Below are 22,116 nucleotides of genomic sequence, written 5' to 3'. Positions count from 1 at the left end.
GGCACTTAACTCCCAGTGACCTGAGCTGTCCCACAAGGCTCCTCTGGCCTCTGCCTATGGACCAACATCTCCGGCAGCCAGACCGAGGGCTGCTGTGCCATTAGCAGTGCCAGTCACAGCTAATCCCAGCCCTGGGCGGCAGCACTCACTGCCATCACTTCCTCCTGCCCAGACAGTACCTGGCACCTTCCCCAGGGTTGGGCCACAGCACATGGGCTGCCTCGTCAGAAGGTGCCAGGGGCTGGTCGGGAATCTGCGGGCCAAGGCTCCACTTTCCTGAGGACCCATGTCCTACCCAGTGTCAGGAGGGGGAACCAGAGGGCCAGACTAACAGAGCTGGGGGCTAGAAAGAATGCACCCCTCCCCAGGGCCCTGCCCGACACAGAAGCAGCCTCCGGTGGGTGCCAGCCTGCCCTTTCCTCTGTCCCTTCCTTTCTCTAGTACACATGCCCAGGAAACTTCAATCTCCACATTGCTCCCTTCTCTGGCTCCAGCCTTCACTATCCCAGCCCCAGAGGAGCCTGGGACTACCAAAGTTCCCTTGCTGGGGGGTCACATGACTCAGTCATCTCAGCTGCGTGGCTTGGCACAGTCAGCATTCAGTCTGTGGTCGCGTGAGATGTTGCGTTCGTTCATGTGAGGGTGTGCATGGCCACGTCTGTGACTTTGTCTGGGGTGACCGCCCTTGTGTGCACATATATATGTTGGGAGTCTTTCTGTCTGTCACCTCTGAGGAGTGTGTCCTCATTGGATCAGTGTCAGCTGACTAGTGTACATGCAATACCCCTGTGCCGGGCTGTATATGGAACTGTCTACATGTGTCCCTGGAGTAGATCTTACATTGGATAGTGTTTCCCTGTGTAAATAGGAACCTCACAGTCCATATCTGGGTAGCACGTGCACAGGAGTGTGTGTGTGTGTGTGTGTGTGTGTACCCATACACACACAGAAGTATTTCTGCTTATTTGGACATGGGCTCTGTGGTGAGTAGTTCAGCGGGGGGGGAAATATGAAACCTCAGCAGCCGCCTGCCCTGGGCCTGTGGGGAATGGGGGTGAGGTTGGAGGTTGGAACAGTGTGCTCCCCTCAATCCCCATGTCCTGCCAGGAGGACTCAGAGAGAGGCTCCCTCCTGGGACAGGAAGAACCGGCTCCATCCCTTCCCAGTCCCCGGAGAGGCCAGGAGAGAAAAGGAGCCCCCTTTCTGAGGAGCCTCAATAGGAGCACAGATTATACCTAAAGGGAAACTGAGGCCTGAAGAGGAAACACTACCTGCCCCTGGGTCTCCCAAGTCCGAGTCTAGGGCCTTTTCCCCTTCACAGAACTGCCTTCAAACCCAGGTCTGAGAAGGCAACCCCCAGGGCCTGGATGGTGAGGCTTAAGGGGGCGGGGGGGGGGGGGGGGGGGGGGGGGGAGGCTTGACAACCCAGGGGCCCACTTCCCTCTGCTAAGCCCCTCCCTGCTCTCTCTTGACCTACTCCACACACATCTACATACTCTGGGCACAGCATTGACTCACACTGGTGGCCCTTCAGCCTGAAATGGGGTCAATTTTCTAGTGACCACCAGGCAAGTAACCGTCCGGGAATGTATGGGTCAGTGTGTATGGGGGTGGAGAGTGGGGGCCCAGCCTGTGGGGAAAGGGAAATCTAAGAAGACTCTCCTCCCATCTCTTCCCAGAGCTCACTCTCTCTCGGAAGGAATGTCCGGGCTCGGGATTCCCCCCTCTCCTTATCCCACAGCTCAGCCTGACCCACTCTTTTCCCGAAGCATAGACTGAATCAGCCTGGGTCAGTTCTGGAAGGGGCAGAAACCAGGGTTAGGGGTGCAGGCGGGGAAGGGGAAAGGGGCTCTCTGAGGCTGCCTTCTCCCACACATACCCTCTGCAGACAGCTGCACCCCCAGAGCGTTCCCCTCTCTCTGCATTGACCCAATAGAGGAATTAGGGGTGGGAACAGAGGGGCTCCGGACGGTCCTCCTGCCGGCCCAGGAGGGTCCCCCTTTCCCCACCAGGGACCAAGACCTGGCTGCCCCATCCTTGGGCCCGCGGTAGGATTACTGAAGGAGGGGCATCAGGAACTGAGCTGGAAAAGCTGCAAAGACACTTAGGAATTGGGGTCTGGCCTCCCCTTCGAGCCGGGGACGTCGGAAGAGACGCTTCCTCTCCATTTCCCTCCTCACTTCCCTCTCCTCGTGGTGGGGGTCGAGAGAGCTCAAAGGGGCAGAAAGGGACCCGGGGGCCAGAACCAGAATACCCTCCCCCCTCCGGGTACACGCGCGCTGTCCGCGAAGCCCGGGACCGCCCTCCGCTCAAGCCCCGCCCGCCTCCCGCCCCGCCCTCCCCAGCTGCTGCCGCTGAGGGCTCCGCGCAGCCTCCTCCCATTGGCCAGGAGCCCCGCGGATTCCACCAATGAGCAGGCCGGGTTCCCCGCGGGGCGGCTCCCAGCGCGGGGCCCGCAGGATCCGCGTCCTTTAAATTTAAAGGGCCGGCGCCGGAGACCAGCTCCTGGCGGTGCTGCAGCCGGCGGGAGGGGTGCGCGCTGGGAGAGCCCGGGACCTCTCCAAAATAGCGGAGCCGGCGCTGGCTGCGCGTGGCGGCCGAGAGAGAGTTTGCATTGGCACGACTGTAGGAAAATGTCTTTAACGAGGAGGGAAACAAATCATAATACAGTATTTCCTTCTCTTGCTTCTCACCCGCCCGCCCCCCGCCCTCCCGCCACCTTCCCACCCCAGTTGCCTGGAAAGGCACCTCCATAGAACGCTCACCCGGGTTAGAATCCGACACCTCTCACCCCAGAACTATGACCCACGACCCCCTGCCATTTATAGATTCCTGCCCTCCACCCCCAATAAATTCCACGGGATACTCTGAAACCTGCATTTTCTGTATGAAAACTGGAGGGAGGGCTGGGAGACCCCCGGTTGGGGGGAGGGGGAAGAGACAAGAGGCGCTGCTGCAGCTGAGATCTCCAGAGTGGGCTCCCCAGAGGGAGCGGGAGGGTGGAGAGACGACGAAGAAGTGAGATGACAAGGAGAGGTGCCCCACATCCTGTCAGCCCCAGAGCTGTGAAGAACACCTCTCCCTCCCCCCATCATTACCAGTCCACTGTGTGACCCTGGGTAGGTGGCCTTCCCTCTCTGATCTGGGTTTCTTCATTAGCCAACAGGGGAGGAGGGCGTGGACCATGAGCTTTCTTAGGTCCCTTTCTGCCTCCAACCTGATGATATAAATCAACCATCACTGAGCTCTAGGCACCAGATAGAGAAGTATGGCTACAAAGTCCTCTAAAGCGAGTCTGTCTCTGGCATGCTTCCAGGAGCTGAGAGTGGGCCTGGGGGTGATGGGACACGCCCGTTGTTGCCATCAGAGGTGGGCCCAGCCCACAAGAAAGCCCTGAGCAATGGCTGGATTTCCTGAGTGTCCTCCACCCCCACCCTGCCCCTTGGCCGCCCTCCCCTTCTCCTTGGCTCCGACTCTCTGGAAGCTCCATCCTGCTGAGTCTTGGCTGCTGTTTCCAGCAGGTGGGGTGGGGGCTGCTCACCAAAGGGGGCCATCAGAGCTCCCTCCGCAGGTTCCAATGGGCACCCCAAAGGGGGTCTCTGAGAAGGACCCCGCTCATCTGCCTGGAGCCAAGGCCTTCAGAGACCCCAGCCCAGACTGGAGGGAGCATCTTTCTTCTCCCAGGCCCCAGGGACAGCTTGGCAAACCCTTATCGCCTGAGAAGCAGCTGCTGGAGAAATACCTTAGCAGCTGACTCACTGCCCCGTCCTCTCTTTACAACCCCCTCCCACTGGGCCCCACACCAGGCCTGAGAGAGGGGGAAGGAGGAAGGGAGGGAGGGGGAGAAAAGAGAGGGCGAGAAGGGACAAAGCGACCCCAGCTGGTCTGGCCCAGACACTGCAGAGGGTGTGGCGAGCACAGTTCTGGATGGGTGGCTGGGGGAGGCTGTACCCTGTACATGGTCTTCGTCGGGGATCACAGTTATTCTTAGAGACTTGTTCAGCTGAGGCTCTGACCTCCTGGCACTGCCTCCCCCGGGCATTGATAGACAACTGACATCCTGCTGGCACTGCCCTCTGGGGTACAAGGCCTTGTCACCCGTCACAAGATATAGACCCTGCCTCGGGGAGTTTACAGTCTGGCAAACAGACAATTCCTGAACTGGGCAAGGACTGGGTAATGAGGAGTTGTGCACGATTCCCAGTTCTCCTTGGCTCCCTGGGCCTCAGTTTCCCTGTCTGTCAAATGCAGATATGCAACGTCCTAGCCCACTGGGTAATTGTGAGGATTGAATAAAACAACACATGTGGGAGCACAACAAAAGGTTGGATAGTAATGATAAGCTCTGGCCGACTGGGAAAGGAGAGAACACCTCAGTCCGTAGGGTTTCTGGAGTCGTTTTGCCCTGGATTCTCTGATCACAATTTGTTTGGGGGGAAGACCAAACCACCTTTCCCCGTGGGCTTCAAGCTCAGCTCACTTCAGGCCCAGAGTTAGACTTTTCTTTATAATAATGGCTCACAACTACATAGTAGGAGATCACAGTTATTCTTAGAGACTTGTTCTAAGTGTTACATGTATTTACTGCATGTATGTATATGTGTGTTATGTGTATACATGTGTTATATGTATTTACTCCTTTTGTCCTCATAATCCTTGTTAGTAAGCACCTAACAAATATTTGACCCTCATGACAACAACAACACTGTGAGGTAGGAACTGTTATTCCCCCTAACAGATGAGGAAACTGAGGCCCAGAGAAGCAAAGTAACTAAGCAAGTAGTGGAGCGAGGGATCAGCAGGAAGTCTACCCAACTGCAGAGCTTGTGTTCATCCCCTGCTCCCCACAGACTGATTGATGCTGGTGGCCCTGACCCTCATGCTCCGATGGGGCTTGTCTGCTCATCCCTCTGCATTGGAATGGGCTCCGAGGAGTCCACGCCAGAAAAAGCAGACAGCTTCAGGCTGCACACCAACCCCAAGAATCTAGTCCTTAACCCTTTGCCAGATGGGGCCTCAGGGCAGGAAGCAAAGCTCCCATCATCTCTACCAGCCCACCAGCAAAGTCAGTCAGTAAATAATGCATGAACAACAATAACTTTTCCTTACATACTTGTAATTCTTTTTTTAAATATATTTTATTGATTTTTTACAGAGAGGAAGAGAGAGGGATAGAAAGTTGGAAACATCGATGAGAGGGAAACATCGATCAGCTGCCTCTTGCACATCCCCTACCAGGGATGTGCCCGCAACCAAGGTACATGCCCTTGACCAGAATCAAACTGGGAACCCTTCAGTCCACAGGCTGATGCTCTATCCATTGAGCCAAACAGGTTTCGGCTGTAATTCTTTTTTTTTTTTTAATATATTTTTATTGATTTCAGAGAGAAAGGGAGGAGAGATAGAAACATCAATAATACGAGAGAATCATTGATTGCCTGCCTCCTGCACACCCCCTGCTTGGGATTGCCTGCAACCCGGACATGTGCTCTTAACCCGAATCAAACCAGGGACATTTCAGTACGCAGGCCAATGCTCTATCCACTGAGCCAAACCAGCTAGGACCTTATAATTCTTTAGAGAGAGAGAAATAATCCTACTATGTACCAGCTGCTGAATGCTTTATTAATAAGAGGTAGCATTTGTTGAGTAATTACTATGTGCTAGGAACTGTTCTAAGTTGCTTTACAAGTATAGGTGACCCTTGAACAACACAAGAGTTAGAGGCACCAGTAGAAAATCCATGTATAACTTTTGACTCCCCCTAAATTTAACTACTAATAGCCTACTGCCAACCAGAAGCTTTACCAGTAATATAAACAGTCAATTAACACATAGTTTTGTATGTATTGTATACAATAAAGTAAGCTAGAGAAACAAAAATGTTATAAGAAAAATCAAGGAAGAGAAAGTACACTTACAGCACTGTACTTATCAATATCCTAAGGCCACATCCTCTGTTTACAAGATGAAAAAAAGTCCACATATCGTGGACCTGTGCAGTTGGAACCCATGTTGTTCAAGGGTCAACTGTATTAACTTGCTTAATCCTCACACTAATCCTGGTGGGGAGGAACCATATAAAGTCCTCTGTGCCACGGAAGAAATGAAACAGAGAGAGGAAAATGCGCTTTCCCGGAATCACAGAGACCATTATTTTTCAGGCTTTTTTGTTTATAAGAGATACTAGAGGCTTGGCACACAAAATTTTGTGTGTGGGTACAGTTCCTAGGCCTGTCCTGTGATCAGGGCCATCTTCCCTGGCTGTCTGCAGCAGGCCTGTCCCTCACTGCCACCCCACCTCCCACCCCCAGCCCCAGTTTCCCATTTGCCATCAGGTGATCAGAGACTGACAACCCCGGGGAAACATCAAGAGGTTGGCTGTCCCCACCTAATCAATGGCCCCGCCCTTGCTGCAGTTCACCCTCCGTGTGTGGAGCGACTAGACTAGCCAGGCAAGGGCCTTGGCTGGGTGCTACCCATGTCCCCCACCACTCACCCCTGTTTCCCCATTTGCCATCAGGTGATCAGAACCTGCCAGCTGGGGAAAGAGACCGAGAGGTGGTCAGTGTGTCTCATAGTGACTGGTTGAGCAGTTGTTCTGCTCCTTTCGCCCTTAGGGTCAATTTGCATATTGCCCTTTTATTATATAGGATAGAGGCCCAGTGTATGACTGGGGTCCAGCTGGTCTGTTCTGATGGGGCCCCAGATCAAGGTGGGGGTTCCTGCTTGGGGGGAGGCTGTTTGCAGGCTGTCCCCAACCCTGATCGGGGTGGGGTCTCCGCTGTGGGGGGGGGGGGGCAACCTGGGCAAAGTCATTCTGGTCTCTGGTCATTCTGGTCATTACACCATTTCAGTTGCTAGGCTCTTATTATATAGAATATTTACATCATCACCACAAACACACACACATAACTGAGATAAAAATTTACACTGGGTATTTAACTTTTCTGTGTGTGCTGTGCATGCTGATGTTCTGTACTCTATTTTGTTCTGTTTTATTTCTTCTTACATTCTGACCATGGCCTACTAAATTAATCCCACACCCTGTTCATGGGACAACACTGGCAGTTTGAATGGCACTGAGTCTGGCTAGAAGTCCCAAGACTGAGTTCGGGGATTCAAACCCAAATGATATGGCTCCAGAGCCTATTCTCTTGGGATAAAGAATGGCTTGGAAAAGGGGGACACTGGAGGCATGGGGACAAGTGGGGACTGTACTGAGGGAAGTGAAGGCCTGGATAATCCCACCTTGACTCCCAGCAAAAGATAATGCAAAAGTCACTAATACTGCCAAGGGGATGCAAACTTGCTGCCATAGACATATTCTTTTTCTTTTTAAATTTATTTTTCAATTACAGTTTACATTCAGTACTATTCTGTATTGTTGACTCTAGTCCCTGTGTTGTAATCTACATCTTGGTGGCTATTCTGCAACTACCAATTTGTACTGTTTTATTCCTTCATCTTTTCACCCAGCCCCCCAACCTCCCTCCCCTCTGACGGCTGTCAGTTTGTTCTCTGTGTCTGTGAGTCTGTTTCTACTTTCTTTGTTTGTTTGTTTGTTTTGCTCATTAGATTCCACATGTAAGTGAAATCATATGTTATTTGTCTTTCTCTGACTGGCTTAATTTCTCTTAGCGTAATACCCTCTATATTCCTCTAGGACCATCCTTGCTATTGCAAAGACCTAGTGACTCTTTAATTAGTCCTCCCATGAAGGAAGTAGAGTGGACTGAGAGACAGATTCAGGCAATCTAAGTGATGCGACCAAGGTCACTGAGCCAGAACTAGAGCCCTGAGTCCTGTCGCCTAATCCAGGGATCTTTTCACGCCATCTCCAGCTTACCTTTGAGGGTAAAGACATTGAAGCTGGCCATGGCAGTGGAGGTCATGTGATGGCTGGTGCGGGTGATCACAGAACTGATCATGGTTGGTGCAGGTGATGTGGGTGGTGGGAGGTGCTGGTGGTGGCATTAATGGTGGCGGGAAGAGTAATGCGGACGTTGCAGGGACAGTGCTGGTGGTGGCAGGGCTGGAGGCACCACCACAGCGGTGTCTGTACCCTTTTCCCAAGCTAAACTGCCCCCCACCCCCTCTTCCTTCCCTAGCACTTCCCTGAGCACCTGGACCACTTTGCGGAGAACATGGAGGACTTCTCCAACGACCTGTTCAGCAGCTTCTTCGATGACCCGGTGCTGGATGAGAAGAGCCCTCTGCTGGACATGGAACTGGACTCACCCACGCCCGGCATCCAGGCCGAGCACAGCTACTCCCTGAGCGGTGACTCTGCCCCCCAGAGCCCCCTTGTGCCCATCAAGATGGAGGACACCACCCAAGGTAAGAAGGGTGGAAGGGCCCAGGACAGCACAGGCACCCAAGGCCCAGGATGGGGGATGGGCAGGGGCGGGCACTGGAGGCTGGGACTCCCACCCACAAATACCCCTCAAGGAGGCTGCGTGGCCTTTTTGTTCTCCCTCCCATCGAGCCCATACGGGCACTTCTCAAAAGCGTTTGCTGCTGACTTAGGTCAGTGGTGGGCGAGGGGTGGTTCCCGGACAGGACCGCAGCGTCACCTGGGAACTTGTCAGAAATGTAAGTGTCAGGTCCCACCCAGACCTGCGGGATCAGAGACCCTGTGGGTAGGGCTCAGCCTTCCGGGTGATTCTGAAGCACACTCGGGGCCGAGGAAGCATCGCCTTGGAGGAAACAGTGCGGGGAATGAAGCAGTAAATGTGGACAAGCTGCCAAGCCACTATTCTAGAGCCTTCCCACCCCTCCTAGGGGAGGTCCTCCGAGTTGTGACCTGGGAGACACTGCTGCACCCACTTCCATTACTGAAGGGAGAGTTCTCTGGAGCTCCCCTCGCCCCCTGCCTTGCCCTTAAGCGAAGGGCCCTTTGAGTCTTTCCTCTCAGCTTCCACATTCGAGAACTCCAGACTGTTGCCCACCTAGCAACGGCCTCTGGGCATTTCCTCAAACCGTCTGGCCCCATCGTGTCTGGCCGGGTGGTCATGGACACATCTCCCGGCTTCTGTGAGCCTCGGGGTCTTCATCTGCCAGTGGGTTAAGTCACAAACAGTAAAATGCAGGTTAGGGACTTGGAAGCCAGCAAGCCCGCTGATTCTAAGCCTCACACTCTCGCCGCCACCACATTTGCCAGCCTCAAGGGGGCAGCAGGGGGTCCTGGGTTTGGAACCAAACAAACATCCTGATGCTTCCCCCAGCTGCTGTGTGAACTTAGACACGTTTCTTAACCTCTCTGGGCTTCTGTTTCCTCAATTGTAAAATGAAGAGGCTATGTGGCTTGACATAGAATTCTGGGCAAGGTTAAAGATCCCAGCACATAATACATGTCAACTAGAGGCCCAATGCATGAAATTTGTGCAAAGGTCTCACCCTGCCCACCCCCACCATGGCTTAGTCCAGAAGGTTATCCAGTCTAATTAGCATATTACATTTGTATTATTATGATAATTACTGGCTATTTTCATTGTGCCTATAAAAATCCTCTTGATACTATAGTGGTTCTTATTCCTTTCCCCTCAGAACTTAATGGTTTTTTAATGGTTTTCTTAATGTTCTCCTCTGTTAAATGGGAGAAATAGGGGTGTCTGTCCCATAGAATCTGGAGGAGGAATAAATGAGCTCATATGTGTCAAGGGCTTAGGGCTGTGCTCAGTGCAGAAAGTGTGAGGTGCTACTTAGGGTCTTAGAGGTCCCCCAGGGGCAGAGACAGACCTTTGTACCGCCCCCACCCCCACCCCCCCAACCTGAGCCCTGAGAGCAGGGACAGCCCTTGAGGTTTTAAGTGGCTCCAGGGCTTGTGGTTGCTGAGGTCCCAGCTTCCCTCCGCGCCCTGGCCACAGGGAAGAACTCTGAGGTCACCTCGAGGAGGCCTTGGGCACAGCCTGGGGAGGGGCAGGCTGTGGGGTGGGCACCCTCCCATGGCGGGCTCTCCCTCCATCCCCACATGTCCAGCCCAGCAACTCCTTGAACACCCCCAGTCTATTTTTAGGGTAATTTATTTGTGGGCCCTTTGCAGGGGGCAGTTTCCCGGAGGCCAGCGGGCCGGCCCTGTAATTTGGGAAGATTGTGGGTGTTCCTGGAGCCAGGGGCAGCCTGTGGCCCAGAGCCGGGGCTCTCCGGCTCCCAGAGGGTGGGGCCTGGCCTCTGAGGTGGGATCGGGCAGCCATTGACCCCTCTCCCCACCCACAGTGGGTCCCAGAGGCCAGAGTCCCCTTACAGTCCTTCCTTTGCAAGCTGGCCGCCCAGACCCCCGCCTTACCAGTGCTTCCCTGACTTCCAGGTGGGGCCAGGCTGAGCTGGGGTGGAGGTCTGTGGGCACCTAGCAGGAAAAGGGGTGCTGTCTGCCATCCCTGTGGCCCAGGTGAGGCCAGGAGGCCCACTAGATAGGCAGGAGGTAGATGCTGCCTGGGAGACCTGAGCATCATCCCTCACACAATGCGCTTCCTCACCCCTCTCCGCACCCCCCCCCCCCGCCCCCAATCACCAGGTCCTATGACTGCTTCCTTCTAACTATGTCTCCAGGGTGCTCCATCCTCTCCATCCCCACTGCCACTGCCTTTGCTCAGGCCGTGTCTTCTCTCGCTGGACCATTTCAGCAGCCTGCCGCGGGTCCCTGCCTCTAACTCGCCGGCCCCGGTCCAGTCTTCACACAGAGGCAGAGGGATCTTCTTTCATGTCACAAATCTAATCATATTAAAATTCTCCAGTGCCACCTCGTTACCTTTAGGATAAAGTCACAGGGCTGCCCCTGCCGGCCCCTCGGACCCCATTTCCTTTCCTGTTCATTCCAACTGCTTGTGACTCTCACTAGATGCCCAGAGCCTAGCACAGTGCTCAGCAAATGTTCACTGAGTGACAACAAGTATCTGAACAATGGTACCATTTGTTGGACATGTATTTACTTCCTACCAGACACTTTTATAGAGGAGAAAACTAAGGCTCAGAGAGGTTAAACAACTTGCCTAAGGCCACACAGCCAGTCAGGAGGGTTTCTGGTCTGTTGTCCAAGCCCCGTCTATGGGCTGCTGAATGAAAAAGATGCCCCCACTTCTCCTGGCTCCCTGCGGACAGGAGGGGGCTGAGCCCTGTGCTCCGGGAGTCCCCTGAGCCTGGGTCCTGTCCCCGCTTCCCCCAGATGTGGAACATGGAGCCTGGGTGCTGGGACACAAGCTGTGCTCCGTCATGGTGAAGCAGGAGCAGAGCCTGGAGCTGCCCGTGGACCCTCTGGCCGCCTCCTCAGCCATGGCTGCCGCTGCCGCTATGACCACCACCCCACTGCTGGGCCTCAGCCCCCTGTCCAGGCTGCCGGTCCCCCACCAGGTGAGCCTGGGGACTGTTTGGTAGGGGCTGAGGGAGGGGCAACGGGTGGGGAGAGGGGGTCTCTGTGGGAAGAAGTGTCCAAAGCCCTGTGCACCCAGGGTTCTATAACAGGGAGCCATGTGACCCTCAGGACTAACGGTCTGCCTCCCCCTCCCCCACCCCCACCCCGGGCCACCATGCACCACCTAGAATGCGCACAGACCATGGAGCCCTCACAGTAAGCAGGGCCCTCGCCGTGTGTGGGCAAGGCTGACAGGATGCAGGCAGGGCTGGCGTTGGGCCACGACCAGAGTCCCAGCGATGGAGACAGCCCAGGCCACTTCACGCTCTCAAAGCGTCGGCATTTTTAAAGAGAAAGGCCAACGTGGAAATATAAAACGTGTGGTTTCAGTTGTTTGCATTCGTGAGATTAATATCTTCACCCCACGTGCTCACACTACCACCACCCGCTATGAATGTATAGATGTAACAGCCTTTGGCTACAGATCTAACATGATCCCTGAAAACCCTTCTGAGAATGTGAGGCCTGCCTGGGTCCCAGCTTGGCTCTCACTTGTGCTCTGGGCACATGCCACCCCTCTTTCCTCAGCCTCCTTTTCTAGAAAATGGGAGCGTGAGCTACCAGGTGCCTCTGAGGAACTTCTATCCCTGGATGGTCTTAAATTCTTCATCTGGATTGGGCCAGCCTGCCCCCTGCTGGCCACACAGCTCATCTGATCACAATGTGGCCACAGGCAGACCTGTCAGCCCCTCCCAACCCCTCTAACCCTTCCACTGCTCCACTGTCCACCAGGATCAGGGCTGGCTACAGATGTGGAGGGTCTTTTTTTAAAATATATTTTTATTGATTTCAGAGAGGAAGGAAGAGGGAGAGAGAGATAGAAACAACAATGATGAGAATCATTGATCGGCTGCCTCCTGCACACCCCATACTGGGGATGGGAGCCTGCAAACCGGGGCATGTGCCAAAATAGAACCTGGGACCCTTCAGTCCTCAGGCCAACACGCTATCCACTGAGCCAAACCAGCTAGGGCTGGAGGATCTTTTTAATACACACACACACACACACACACACACACGTGTGTGTGTGTGTGTGTGTGTGTGTGTGTTTATTAACTTTTTTAGAGAAAGAAGTATAAAGAGATAGAAACATCAATGAGAGAACATAGATCAGCTGCCTCCTGCACGCCCCCTACTGGGAATTGAACCTGAAAACCTGTGACTTGGTTCATGAGTCAATGTTCAACCACTGAGCCGCCAGCTAAGTGTGGAGGATCTTTTGTGATCAGATCCAAGACTGGCTCCACAGCACCTGGGGCCTTGCCAAAGCAGGGAGGGAAGGCAGACTGCAGCAGGGGGCAGGAAGGAGGTGGGGCACATGCCTCAGAGAAGGAAACTGAGGCTCAAGGGGTTAAGCAACTTTCCCCAAATCACACAGTCACAAACAGAGGAGCTGCACCCCCAACTCAGACGCCAGACTGAGACCCCACCCTCACTCCAGCGAGGTCACAACACGCTAGTGGCGGCGAGAGAACCAGGAGTTGGCGAAACGCCACCGCCCTTCCGCATCGCGGTCCCCTCACCTGTCACTTGAGGCCTGAGCTGGGGTATAGACGGGGGAACCTACCAGGTCCCCGCCCCCAACCTTGAACCTTCTGTGATTCTTACTCATCTGCCTAAACCTGGGATTCTGTGTGCCACCCACAATGTCATGACCTCCCTCTGCTGGCCGCCGACCAAGGGAAAAGATGGTCCTGAAATCCAGCGCCCCACACAGCGCCTTCCTCAGAGAACACGGCTCCCGTGCGTGTGGACAGCCACGTGTGGGAAGCCATGCATGTTCCTGAAATCCTATCTGGAACTGCAAGTTGGAATATAAAGAAATAGGATGCCCTAACCGGTTAGGTTCAATGGATAGAGTGTGAGACTGCGAACTGAAAGGTCCAGGTTCAATTCTGGTCAAGGGCATGTACCTTGGTTGCGGGCAATCCCCATTTGGGGCGGGGGGGCGGGGGGGGAGTGTGCAGGAGGCAGCTGACTGATGTTTCTCTCTCATCAATGTTTCTAACTCTACCCTTCTCCCTTCCTCTCTGTAGAAAATCAACAAAATAAAAATAATTATAAAAGCTTATCACTTTAAAAAAGAAAGAAATAGGAATGCATGTTTGTTTAAAGTTAAACCGAATTCTGTCGGTCTCTTGCTTAAAACCCGTTAGGGGCTCTCCCTTGCTTCCAATTCTTTTGTCTGGATTCCACTCCCACCCCCACCCCACTCCGATCATCTGGTCTTATTTCCTACCCCTCCATCTCCCACACATTCCCACATTCCGGACACCCTGAATGCTGGCAGTTTCCAGACCCAGCCATGCTCTGTCTGGCCTCTGGCCCTTGGCGGATGCTTATCCCTCTGCTTGGCTGAGTGGCTCCTCTACACACAGGAACTTGTCTCTACTCCTTCTGGGCTGTGCCCAGAGCTCTTAGCCCAGCCACCTCCCCAGTTCTGCAGGACAGGGAGGGAGATGGTGGATGGCCTGGTAGGGACAGCCCCAGGGGCAGCTGATGGAGCTGGACCTGTCTCCTCCTCAGGCCCCGGGAGAGATGACTCAGCTGCCCATGATCAAAGCAGAGCCCCAGGAGGTGAACCAGTTCCTCAAAGTGACACCAGGTAAGTGGGTCCAGGGAGGGCGTCTTACTCTCCCGTCCTGGGCAGACAGCATCCCTGATGCCTTGGTCCAGCCGCTCACCTTCCTCAGCAACCCACCTTTCCCCATAATATCCCTCCTCCATGCTTGGCCCGCTCCCCATCCATCCAGTTCCCTTCTTACCCAACCCCTGACTGTCATCACTGCTATCTACACCCTCACACCTTCTTCACTAACCCCCTGCCATTCACTATGGCGGCTCATTGTATTGCCATTCACTCATCTAGCCATCTGTCTATCTGTCCGTCCATCCATCCAGCCATCCAGCCAGCCAGCTCTCATACACCTGGGCATTCTGTGCTGCCCAGCTTCCCCCTGACCACCCAGAGTGCCAGTCTCCCTGGTGCTGTGGCCACAGAGGGACAGCACGGAGGGAGGCTGGGGAGAGCAGTGCTCCTGGCTGGTGGGCTGCAAGCCTAGTGCCTGCTACCTCGTTACCCTGAAGTCAGAAATGGAAACCCTGGGGCAGTTACAGCTACCCGTTTGGAGTGGAAGGGAGGAAGGGCAGGCTCCAGTCACCTGCTGGGGCTGTTGAACTGGAGGGTCAAACGCCCTGAACCCTGTGAAGCTGGGGATGGGGGAGGGCCTCCCAGAATGCAGCCTCACCAACGATGAGGCTCAAAGGAGCCAGGCCTCCGGTGGCAGGGATGAGGTGGTGCCCAAGAATCAGCTTCTGGGATGTCAGCTCCCATCTCTCTGACACCACAGAGCGGCTTTTGATGCTACCACTGGCTGGCCCCCACCGCTCTTGACCACAGCATCAGGCTAGGCTGGCTTAGGCCCGTGCTCCGCTGGACGCTGAGGTCCCAGCAGAGCTGAGTGCAACCTGCTAACCGGCTTCCCCGCTCTCCCCAGAGGACCTGGTGCAGATGCCTCCGACGCCTCCCAGCAGCCATGGAAGCGACAGTGATGGCTCCCAGAGTCCCCACTCTCTGCCCCCCTCCAGTCCTGTCCGGCCCATGGCCCGCTCCTCCACGGCCATCTCCACCTCTCCCCTCCTCACGGCCCCTCACGTAAGCCGCTGGGCGTGGTCTGGGCAAATAACTGGGTAAACCCACTCTGGACACAGCCAGTGGGGAAGGGTCTGGGGAGCCCCAACCTGATCCCCACCCCCATCAGCATTCAGAGAGGTGCCTGCCTGGCAGATGGGAGTGAGAATCTCTCAGTCCTACCTCGCGGTGAATAGGAAATAGGCAGGGAGGGCCAAGAGGCCCCCTGAGCCCACAGTGTGCAGAGCCAGGACTAGAGCTGACGTTCCTAACCTCCCTGTTTGGGAAGCAGTGCTTAGGAGGCCCAGAGTACCCAGGAAACTGGGGGAGGCCTGAGCCCTGGGATGGTGTGGAACCTTCCAAGCCAAGACTGTAGGGATATGGAGGGGGGTGCCACTTAGGGGGCCCTGGACAAGTAAGTTTTGAGCCTATGAATTTCAGGGTGGGATCTAAGGAGCCTCCCCCCCCCCCCCAACAATGTACCGAGTGCCTAATATGCTGGACTCCCAGCACCATCCTAACCATTTGATTCATATTATTGGATTTAATTCAGCTCTACCCCATTCTTTATTTATATACATATACATATACATACATATACATATATATATATATATATATATTTCTTATAGAGAGGATGGGAGAGGGATAGAGAGTTAGAAACATCGCTGAAAGAGAACATCGACCAGCTGCCTCCTGCACACCCCCTACTGGGGATGTGCCCGCAACCAAGGTATATGCCCTTGACCAGAATTGAACCTGGGACCCTTGAGTCCACAGGCCAACGCTCTATCCACTGAGCCAAATCGGTTAGGGCTCTACCCCATTCTTTCAAAATATTTATTTGTTTATTTCAGAGAGGAAGGGAGAGGGAAAGAGATAGAAACATCAATGATGAGAGAGAATTATGGATCAGCAGTCTCCTGTATGCCCCACACTGGGTGGGGATTGAGCCGGCAACCCAAGCATGTGCCCTTGACCAAGAACCAAACCCCAACCTCCCGGTTCATAGGTCAACACTCAGGCACTGAGCCACGCCGGCTGGGCTCCGCTCCCTTTTTAGATGAGGAAACTGAGGCTCGGGGAGTTGAGTGCTTTGCCCAAGGTCACACACAGAATAAACGGCAGAGCTTGAATTTGAACCCAGGGCTGTCTGGTTCTAACCATCACGTTTCTGTTTCCCACAGAAACTGCAGGGGACTTCCGGGCCACTGCTCCTGACAGAGGAAGAGAAGCGCACCCTGATTGCTGAGGGCTACCCCATCCCCACAAAACTCCCCCTCACCAAAGCCGAGGAGAAGGCCTTGAAGAGGGTCCGGAGGAAAATCAAGAACAAGGTAGAGCAAGAGCTGGATCCAGGCCCTGCCCTGGGGCTTCCTTGGTGGGCGGAGGTCTCTGATCCCCTGGTGATGCCAGCTCTGAAATGGGGGGTCCCAGGAAGTGGATTTATGGCCATGGTAACCCCTCTTTTGGGGGCTTCCCCCTCTAGATCTCGGCCCAGGAGAGCCGCCGTAAGAAGAAGGAATACGTGGAGTGTCTAGAAAAGAAGTAAGGGCCCTGTGCGGGGAGGGGGGGCTGGGCTCCAGGGGCAGGAGGCCCAGGGGCTGAGATGCTGGTGGGCAGGACCGAGGGGGCAGCAGCAAATCCGGGGCTGCCCCTGAGCCTGTGCCTGCTTGGCCCTGCAGGGTGGAGACATTTACATCCGAGAACAACGAGCTGTGGAAGAAGGTGGAGACCCTGGAGAATGCCAACAGGTGGGTGCTGCCACCTGCGCCCCATACTGCCCCTGCCCCCCCGCAGAGGAGAGGTGACTGAGTTCAGGATGAACCCCAGAAACAGGAACCCTGCAGCCCGGGAGGCCAGCTTCCCATCCTTCTTCATCCACACGTAGTTCTTCACCCGTGGCTGGCTGATGAGAGTTCTAAAGGAGATGGTACAGACCAGTGGTTTTCAGAGAACGGCTCTCAGACCACCACCAGCAGCCTCCCCCGCGAACAAGTTAGAAATGCTTCTTATTTTCAGGCCTCACGCCAGAGCTACTGAAGCAGGAACTCCAGGAGGGGGCTCAGCAATCTATGTTTTAGTTAGCACTCCAGGTCATTCTGATGCGCCCTAGGGTTAGAACCACTGGCCGAGATGCTTGCCACTCAAAGCGAGCTTCTCAGACAACAACAGCAGCAGCAGCAGCAGGGAGCTGGTAAGAAATGCAGAATCTCAGGATTCTCCCAGACTTACTGAATCAGAATCTGCATTTCCGCAAACCCGTTGGATGATTCGCATGCACAATTAGGTTTTAAGAAACACCAGAGTAGGCATAGCCCCGGGCCTGAAGTAGCTTTATAAAGTCACAGCTCTGGATTCGAATTCCACTCTGCCATTTTGGTGACTGGGCCCAGCGTCTTTGTCTAAATGGAGACGATAGAAGCACCATCGCCCAGGATGTGTGTGATGATTCAAGGAGCTAGTGCAACTCAAGAGCCCAGCACTGTGCTTGGCGTTTAAGGATGCTCAGTTCATGTTAGTTTTTCTTTTTCCTTTCTTTATGGTTATTATTCTGAATTCTCAATAGTGCCCAGGCATGAGTGCACAGTAGGTCTTTAATGATTATTTGCTGGGATTAATTAAAATAAATAGACAACAGCCTGGCTGGTGTGGCTCAGTGGTTGAGCATCAACCTATGAACCAGAAGGTCACGGTTCGATTTCTGGTCAGGGCACCGGATTGAGGGCTGGATCTCCAGTGTGGAGCTGATCAATGATTCTCTCTCATCATGGATGTTTCTATTTCTCTCCCTATCCCTTCCTTTCTGAAATAAATAAAAATATATTTTTAAAAATAAGATAAAATAAAAACAATAGCTGGAAGGTAGCAGGTGCTCAACAGAAGGCTTTCCCCTTCTTTCCTTCCTTCTCTGCCAGCTTCTCCAGCAGGATCCAGCTACTCCTGATTGATCTAGAGCACATGTGTCAAACACAAGGCCCGCGGGCCAAATCCAGCCCGCCAGGCCTTGCAATGTGGCCCGCACCGCACTGTCATCACTGCACTCCACTGTCAGTTTATGACATTGTCAGTTTATGACTGTTCAGTAAACCATTCGGCCCGCGATTTAGGCTGGATTTTAGATTTTGGCCCCTTCTCTGATTGAGTTCGACACCCCTAATCTAGAGAATGCCTTCCCTCAGGGAAAGGGAGCAGGGATCCATCACCCCTCACTCCTCCCCTCTGGCCCAGATTCCTCTCTGGCCCCAAATCTGGCCAGGCCCTCGGTGTTACTTCGCCACCTGCTGTACATTATTTGAACTGCACCCCCCTCTGCCAGGCTGGGTGGAGGAAAGAGATGATTAAACGTTTGTTCACCAAGCGCAGGCTGAGCACCCGCTGTGTGTAGCCAGAGGACTCCACGCCCCGTGGGACCCAGTCATTACCCTCAGGGAGCCCACAGTTAACTGAGGAGGTTGGCATGGAAGTCCATAAATAAACGGGTGACAGGTGTTGTGACAAATGTGAAAACAGCAATAAAAAATTTTAAAATGGTAGTTACCATTTACTGGACACTCGCTGTGTACCAGGCAGCTGCCAGACATGTGTTGTGGAGAGCTGCGGCTGCCATAGGGCCGAGGTGGGGCGGCCTTCCTCCAACCCCAACTTTGGCCAGGTGCATCACAGGGCCCCCCTGATCTCCTCAAGAGCGACCTAGCTATCTGCCAGAAGGCAGGCCCAGGTTCACGAACCACCCCGCAGAGGGCCAAGCAGGAGGCTACCTCTTCTGTCTTGACTGAAGCGGGCACCTTGGGGACAGCCAGGTCTGGAGCCAGCCCAGGTGTGCGCTGGAGAGCAGGAAGCAGAGATGCCTGCTGGGTCAGAGCCTCTGGTGACCTCTGTATCCCCCTCAGGACCCTGCTTCAGCAGCTGCAGAAGCTCCAGACGCTGGTCACCAACAAGATCTCCAGGCCGTACAAGATGGCAGCCACCCAGACAGGGACCTGCCTCATGGTAGGTCTGCTCCTTCGGTGAGGCCTCTGGGGGGCGTCTTCCCCCGGTGGCTTTCTAGGGGGGTGGGCAGACCTTGAAAGGATTGGCAATATGATGGGCAACATCACCAAGATGCGCCATCCCAGTGCCCAGTGGCCTCTTTCACCAAGTCCTCTGAACCTTCCAGAGCATGGCCTGCCCTGATCAGTTCTAACAGTGACTGTGCAGTGACTCCCGTGAACCCCGCTGGGGGCGGGGGGACGGGGAGGGGGAGGGGGTGGTAAGGCAAATGCCACACCCTGTGGAGTGAAGGGCTGGGGGAGACACTCAGGACCTGTGGACTTGGTTCTTTCTGGAATGAATGGGGACGAGAAGGCCAAGCAAATCTCTGAAAACCCAAAAGAGTGCCCAGTGTGTGGCTCAGGCCTCTGCCGGTCCCTCTTCCACCCTCTCCTGGACCCGCCCGGGGCATCCCCTCTGGGACCCGGGCTGCCAGGTGGCAGAGCCATGTGTGGGCAGGGGTTAGTGTGTGCCTCGTGACTCCTAGCAACTCCTGCTGAGAAGCTGCTGTGATACTGTGTCCCCTTCCTTGTCCCAGCCCCGATCCCTTTTCTTCCTTCAGATTCCTCCACCCTGGAGGTGACACCCCATGAGCCACTTCCCTCTTTCTTCCAGCAGTGCCTGGGCTGAGATGGCCCGGGCTGCCTCCTCCACCTTCTCCAGAGAGGGCAGGATACCCTGCATCTACTGGGGGTGTTGGTTCTGGGAGCTGCCTTCTTAGAGAAATGCTGAGCCTTTTGCAGCCATTGGTTTGGGGGCAGGAGGCCTGGGCGAGGCCAGGGTGGCAGCCCCTCCCTGCCCTGGATCTGACCACTGCTCTCTCTCTCCTCCCAGGTGGCAGCCTTGTGCTTTGTTCTGGTGCTAGGCTCCCTGGTGCCCTGCCTCCCCGAGTTCTCCTCCGGCTCCCAGACTGTGAAGGAAGACCCCGTGGCCGCTGACAGCGTCTACACAGCCAGTCAGAGTGAGTGCCCTAACCAGGCTGCCCTTCCCCAGCCCCAGCTTCCGTGCAGAAGCCAGGCACAGGGAGGAGCCAAGTTTTGGGTTGGCATCACCTCATTCTACGTCCTCTTTTTACAGATGGAAAATGGAGGCTCGAAAGAGTCTGTGGTTTGTTCCGTGTTAGTTGTGGAATTGGGGCTACCGGGCAGACCCCTGATTCTCAGCCTATCCAGAAGTGGCTAGGGGGTCAGTTGAGGGGATAACAAAAACATCCCCACCTTTACCCCCATGTCTTATGTGCCAGTGGGTCATGGGGTCTCTGCTAAGCATCATCTGTGTTCCTGGGACAGCAAATGAGTTTCAGCTCAGGGGCCGTTTCCAGTGAGATGGTGGTGGCTGCCTGAGGCTCTGTGTGAAGCAGGATTCTGAGGCCCCACTCAGGATGGACAGGAAGGAGCGCCGGGGTCCATCGGTGTCTGCCATGGGCAGCAGAGGGGTGGTGGTGGTGTGAGCTCAGGTATTCACCATCCCGTGGAGGATTGTGAGGTTCCGTGGTTAAGAGTATGGAGCCCCAGAGTCCATCAGACCTGCCTCTGCCACTGTGTGACTTTGGGCCTGTGCCTTACGCTCTCCAGGCTTTCATTTCTCCCCTTGGAAATGGGAGTGACAGCTCCGCACGTACAGAGCATGGTTGATGTGAAGGTTAAGTGACCTGGGGTATGAACGCTCTCAACACAGACACAGCCCCTGGGAGGCAAAGGGAGAGCTAGTCTAGAGCACAGTGAAGAGAGCATGGATTTCACCAGGCAGAAGGTACTGCGGGTAGACCCATAGAGGAACGTGTCATCACTTACCAGGAACAAGTCATTTGGCAGGGCAGGAGGAGGAAGAGGAACCGGATGGGCCATCGGAGAGCTAGGAGATGGGGAGAGTGAGTTTCCAGAAGGAGAGATACCATAGGGAGGATGAGGCAGGTCTGCGTGGCCTTGAGGGGAGGAAACGGCTGGGGAGGAGTAAGGGAAGAGGAAGTGGAGGCAGGGAGTGAGATCCACTCCCTGGACATGTGCTGTGTGTCTGGGACCGAGAAGAAGAGAGCAAGACAGTGACTAAGGGGTGTAGGGTCTTGAGAGCCACGTGTTGTTTTCCCAAGGCCAGAGCGGCCCCAGTGTATCTGGCGGTAGAGGAAGCCAGAACAGAGGAAGGAATGGAAGGGGGCGGGAGGGAGGGGGGGGGGAGGCGGGGCAGGGGTGTGGATGAAGGAAACCAGAGTCAGAGGAGGCGGTGAAGGAATGAGCCCCTGGAGTGAGTGAATGCCGTGGGTACGGGCCTGCACATCCGGGGTAGGGAGCTCTGGAGCAGGCTGGCGTGCAGAGCCTGGCACACACCATTCCAGGGGGTGCCACGTAGGTCAGGGCCGTGAGAGCCGGAAGGATGGTGGTGGGTCACACTAGCATGGAACTACGTGCCTGGTCACCTAAAACCTCCACTGCCTGTTCTGTGAAGCAGGGCTGGAATATCTGGTTCTTGGGTTCTGAGAGATGTCCATCTCGATACAGGCCAGAGGACTTGGCACACAGTATTCTCCAACAAATGGGTTCCCTTCCTTTTCTCTTCACCTTTACCCCAAAGCATGGCCTTCCGTGACCTTTACCCCAGGGAAGGGCACTCTAGGGCCTAGAATGGGGAAGAGGTTTATTCAAGATGGAAATCCGTAAGAGTTGGAAGTAGGATTTAAACCCAGCTCTCAGATGGCACCCTCTGCTTAGAAAGAGCTACTTTCTTTTTCTTTTTTCTTTTTAAATATATATTTTATTGATTTTTTTTTTTTTTACAGAGAGGAAGGGAGAGGGATAGAGAGCTAGAAACATTGATCAGCTGCCTCCTGCACACCTCCCACTGAGGATGTGCCCGCAACCAAGGTGCATGCCCTTGACCGGAATCGAACCTGGGACCCCTCAGCCCGCAGGTGGACGCTCTATCCACTGAGCCAAACCGGTTTCGGCAAAAGACCTACTTTCTGTGGGTGTTCACTAAACAGTTTCAATCACTTCCCCTGTGTGGTCTCCTTGAAACCTCACATCTCTGTGAAGTTGGTCCCAGGATC

At 54.7% G+C, this 22,116-nt stretch overlaps 1 protein-coding gene across 2 annotated transcripts in view; it reads left to right on the top strand.

Annotated features, from left to right (window-relative positions):
* CREB3L1 (cAMP responsive element binding protein 3 like 1) overlaps positions 1 to 22,116 on the top strand; it is a 35,991-nt gene that overhangs the window by 12,439 nt on the left and 1,436 nt on the right. The window contains exons 2-10 of one of the 2 annotated variants that reach the window (XM_084896122.1): positions 8,112 to 8,340; positions 11,165 to 11,349; positions 13,937 to 14,015; positions 14,908 to 15,065; positions 16,229 to 16,378; positions 16,531 to 16,589; positions 16,727 to 16,795; positions 18,935 to 19,034; positions 19,908 to 20,034. In XM_084896122.1, coding sequence (XP_084752248.1) covers positions 8,112 to 8,340; positions 11,165 to 11,349; positions 13,937 to 14,015; positions 14,908 to 15,065; positions 16,229 to 16,378; positions 16,531 to 16,589; positions 16,727 to 16,795; positions 18,935 to 19,034; positions 19,908 to 20,034 — 1,156 coding nt within the window. The remainder of the gene's footprint in view (positions 1 to 8,111; positions 8,341 to 11,164; positions 11,350 to 13,936; positions 14,016 to 14,907; positions 15,066 to 16,228; positions 16,379 to 16,530; positions 16,590 to 16,726; positions 16,796 to 18,934; positions 19,035 to 19,907; positions 20,035 to 22,116) is intronic. The other variant, XM_084896121.1, reaches the window with a different exon arrangement.

Source organism: Pipistrellus hanaki, assembly GCF_964339955.1.
Source record: "Pipistrellus hanaki genome assembly, chromosome: 9".
Taxonomy (NCBI): domain Eukaryota; kingdom Metazoa; phylum Chordata; class Mammalia; order Chiroptera; family Vespertilionidae; genus Pipistrellus; species Pipistrellus hanaki.
Note: the sequence above shows the minus strand (reverse complement) of the source record. Positions and strands in the feature narration are given on the sequence as shown.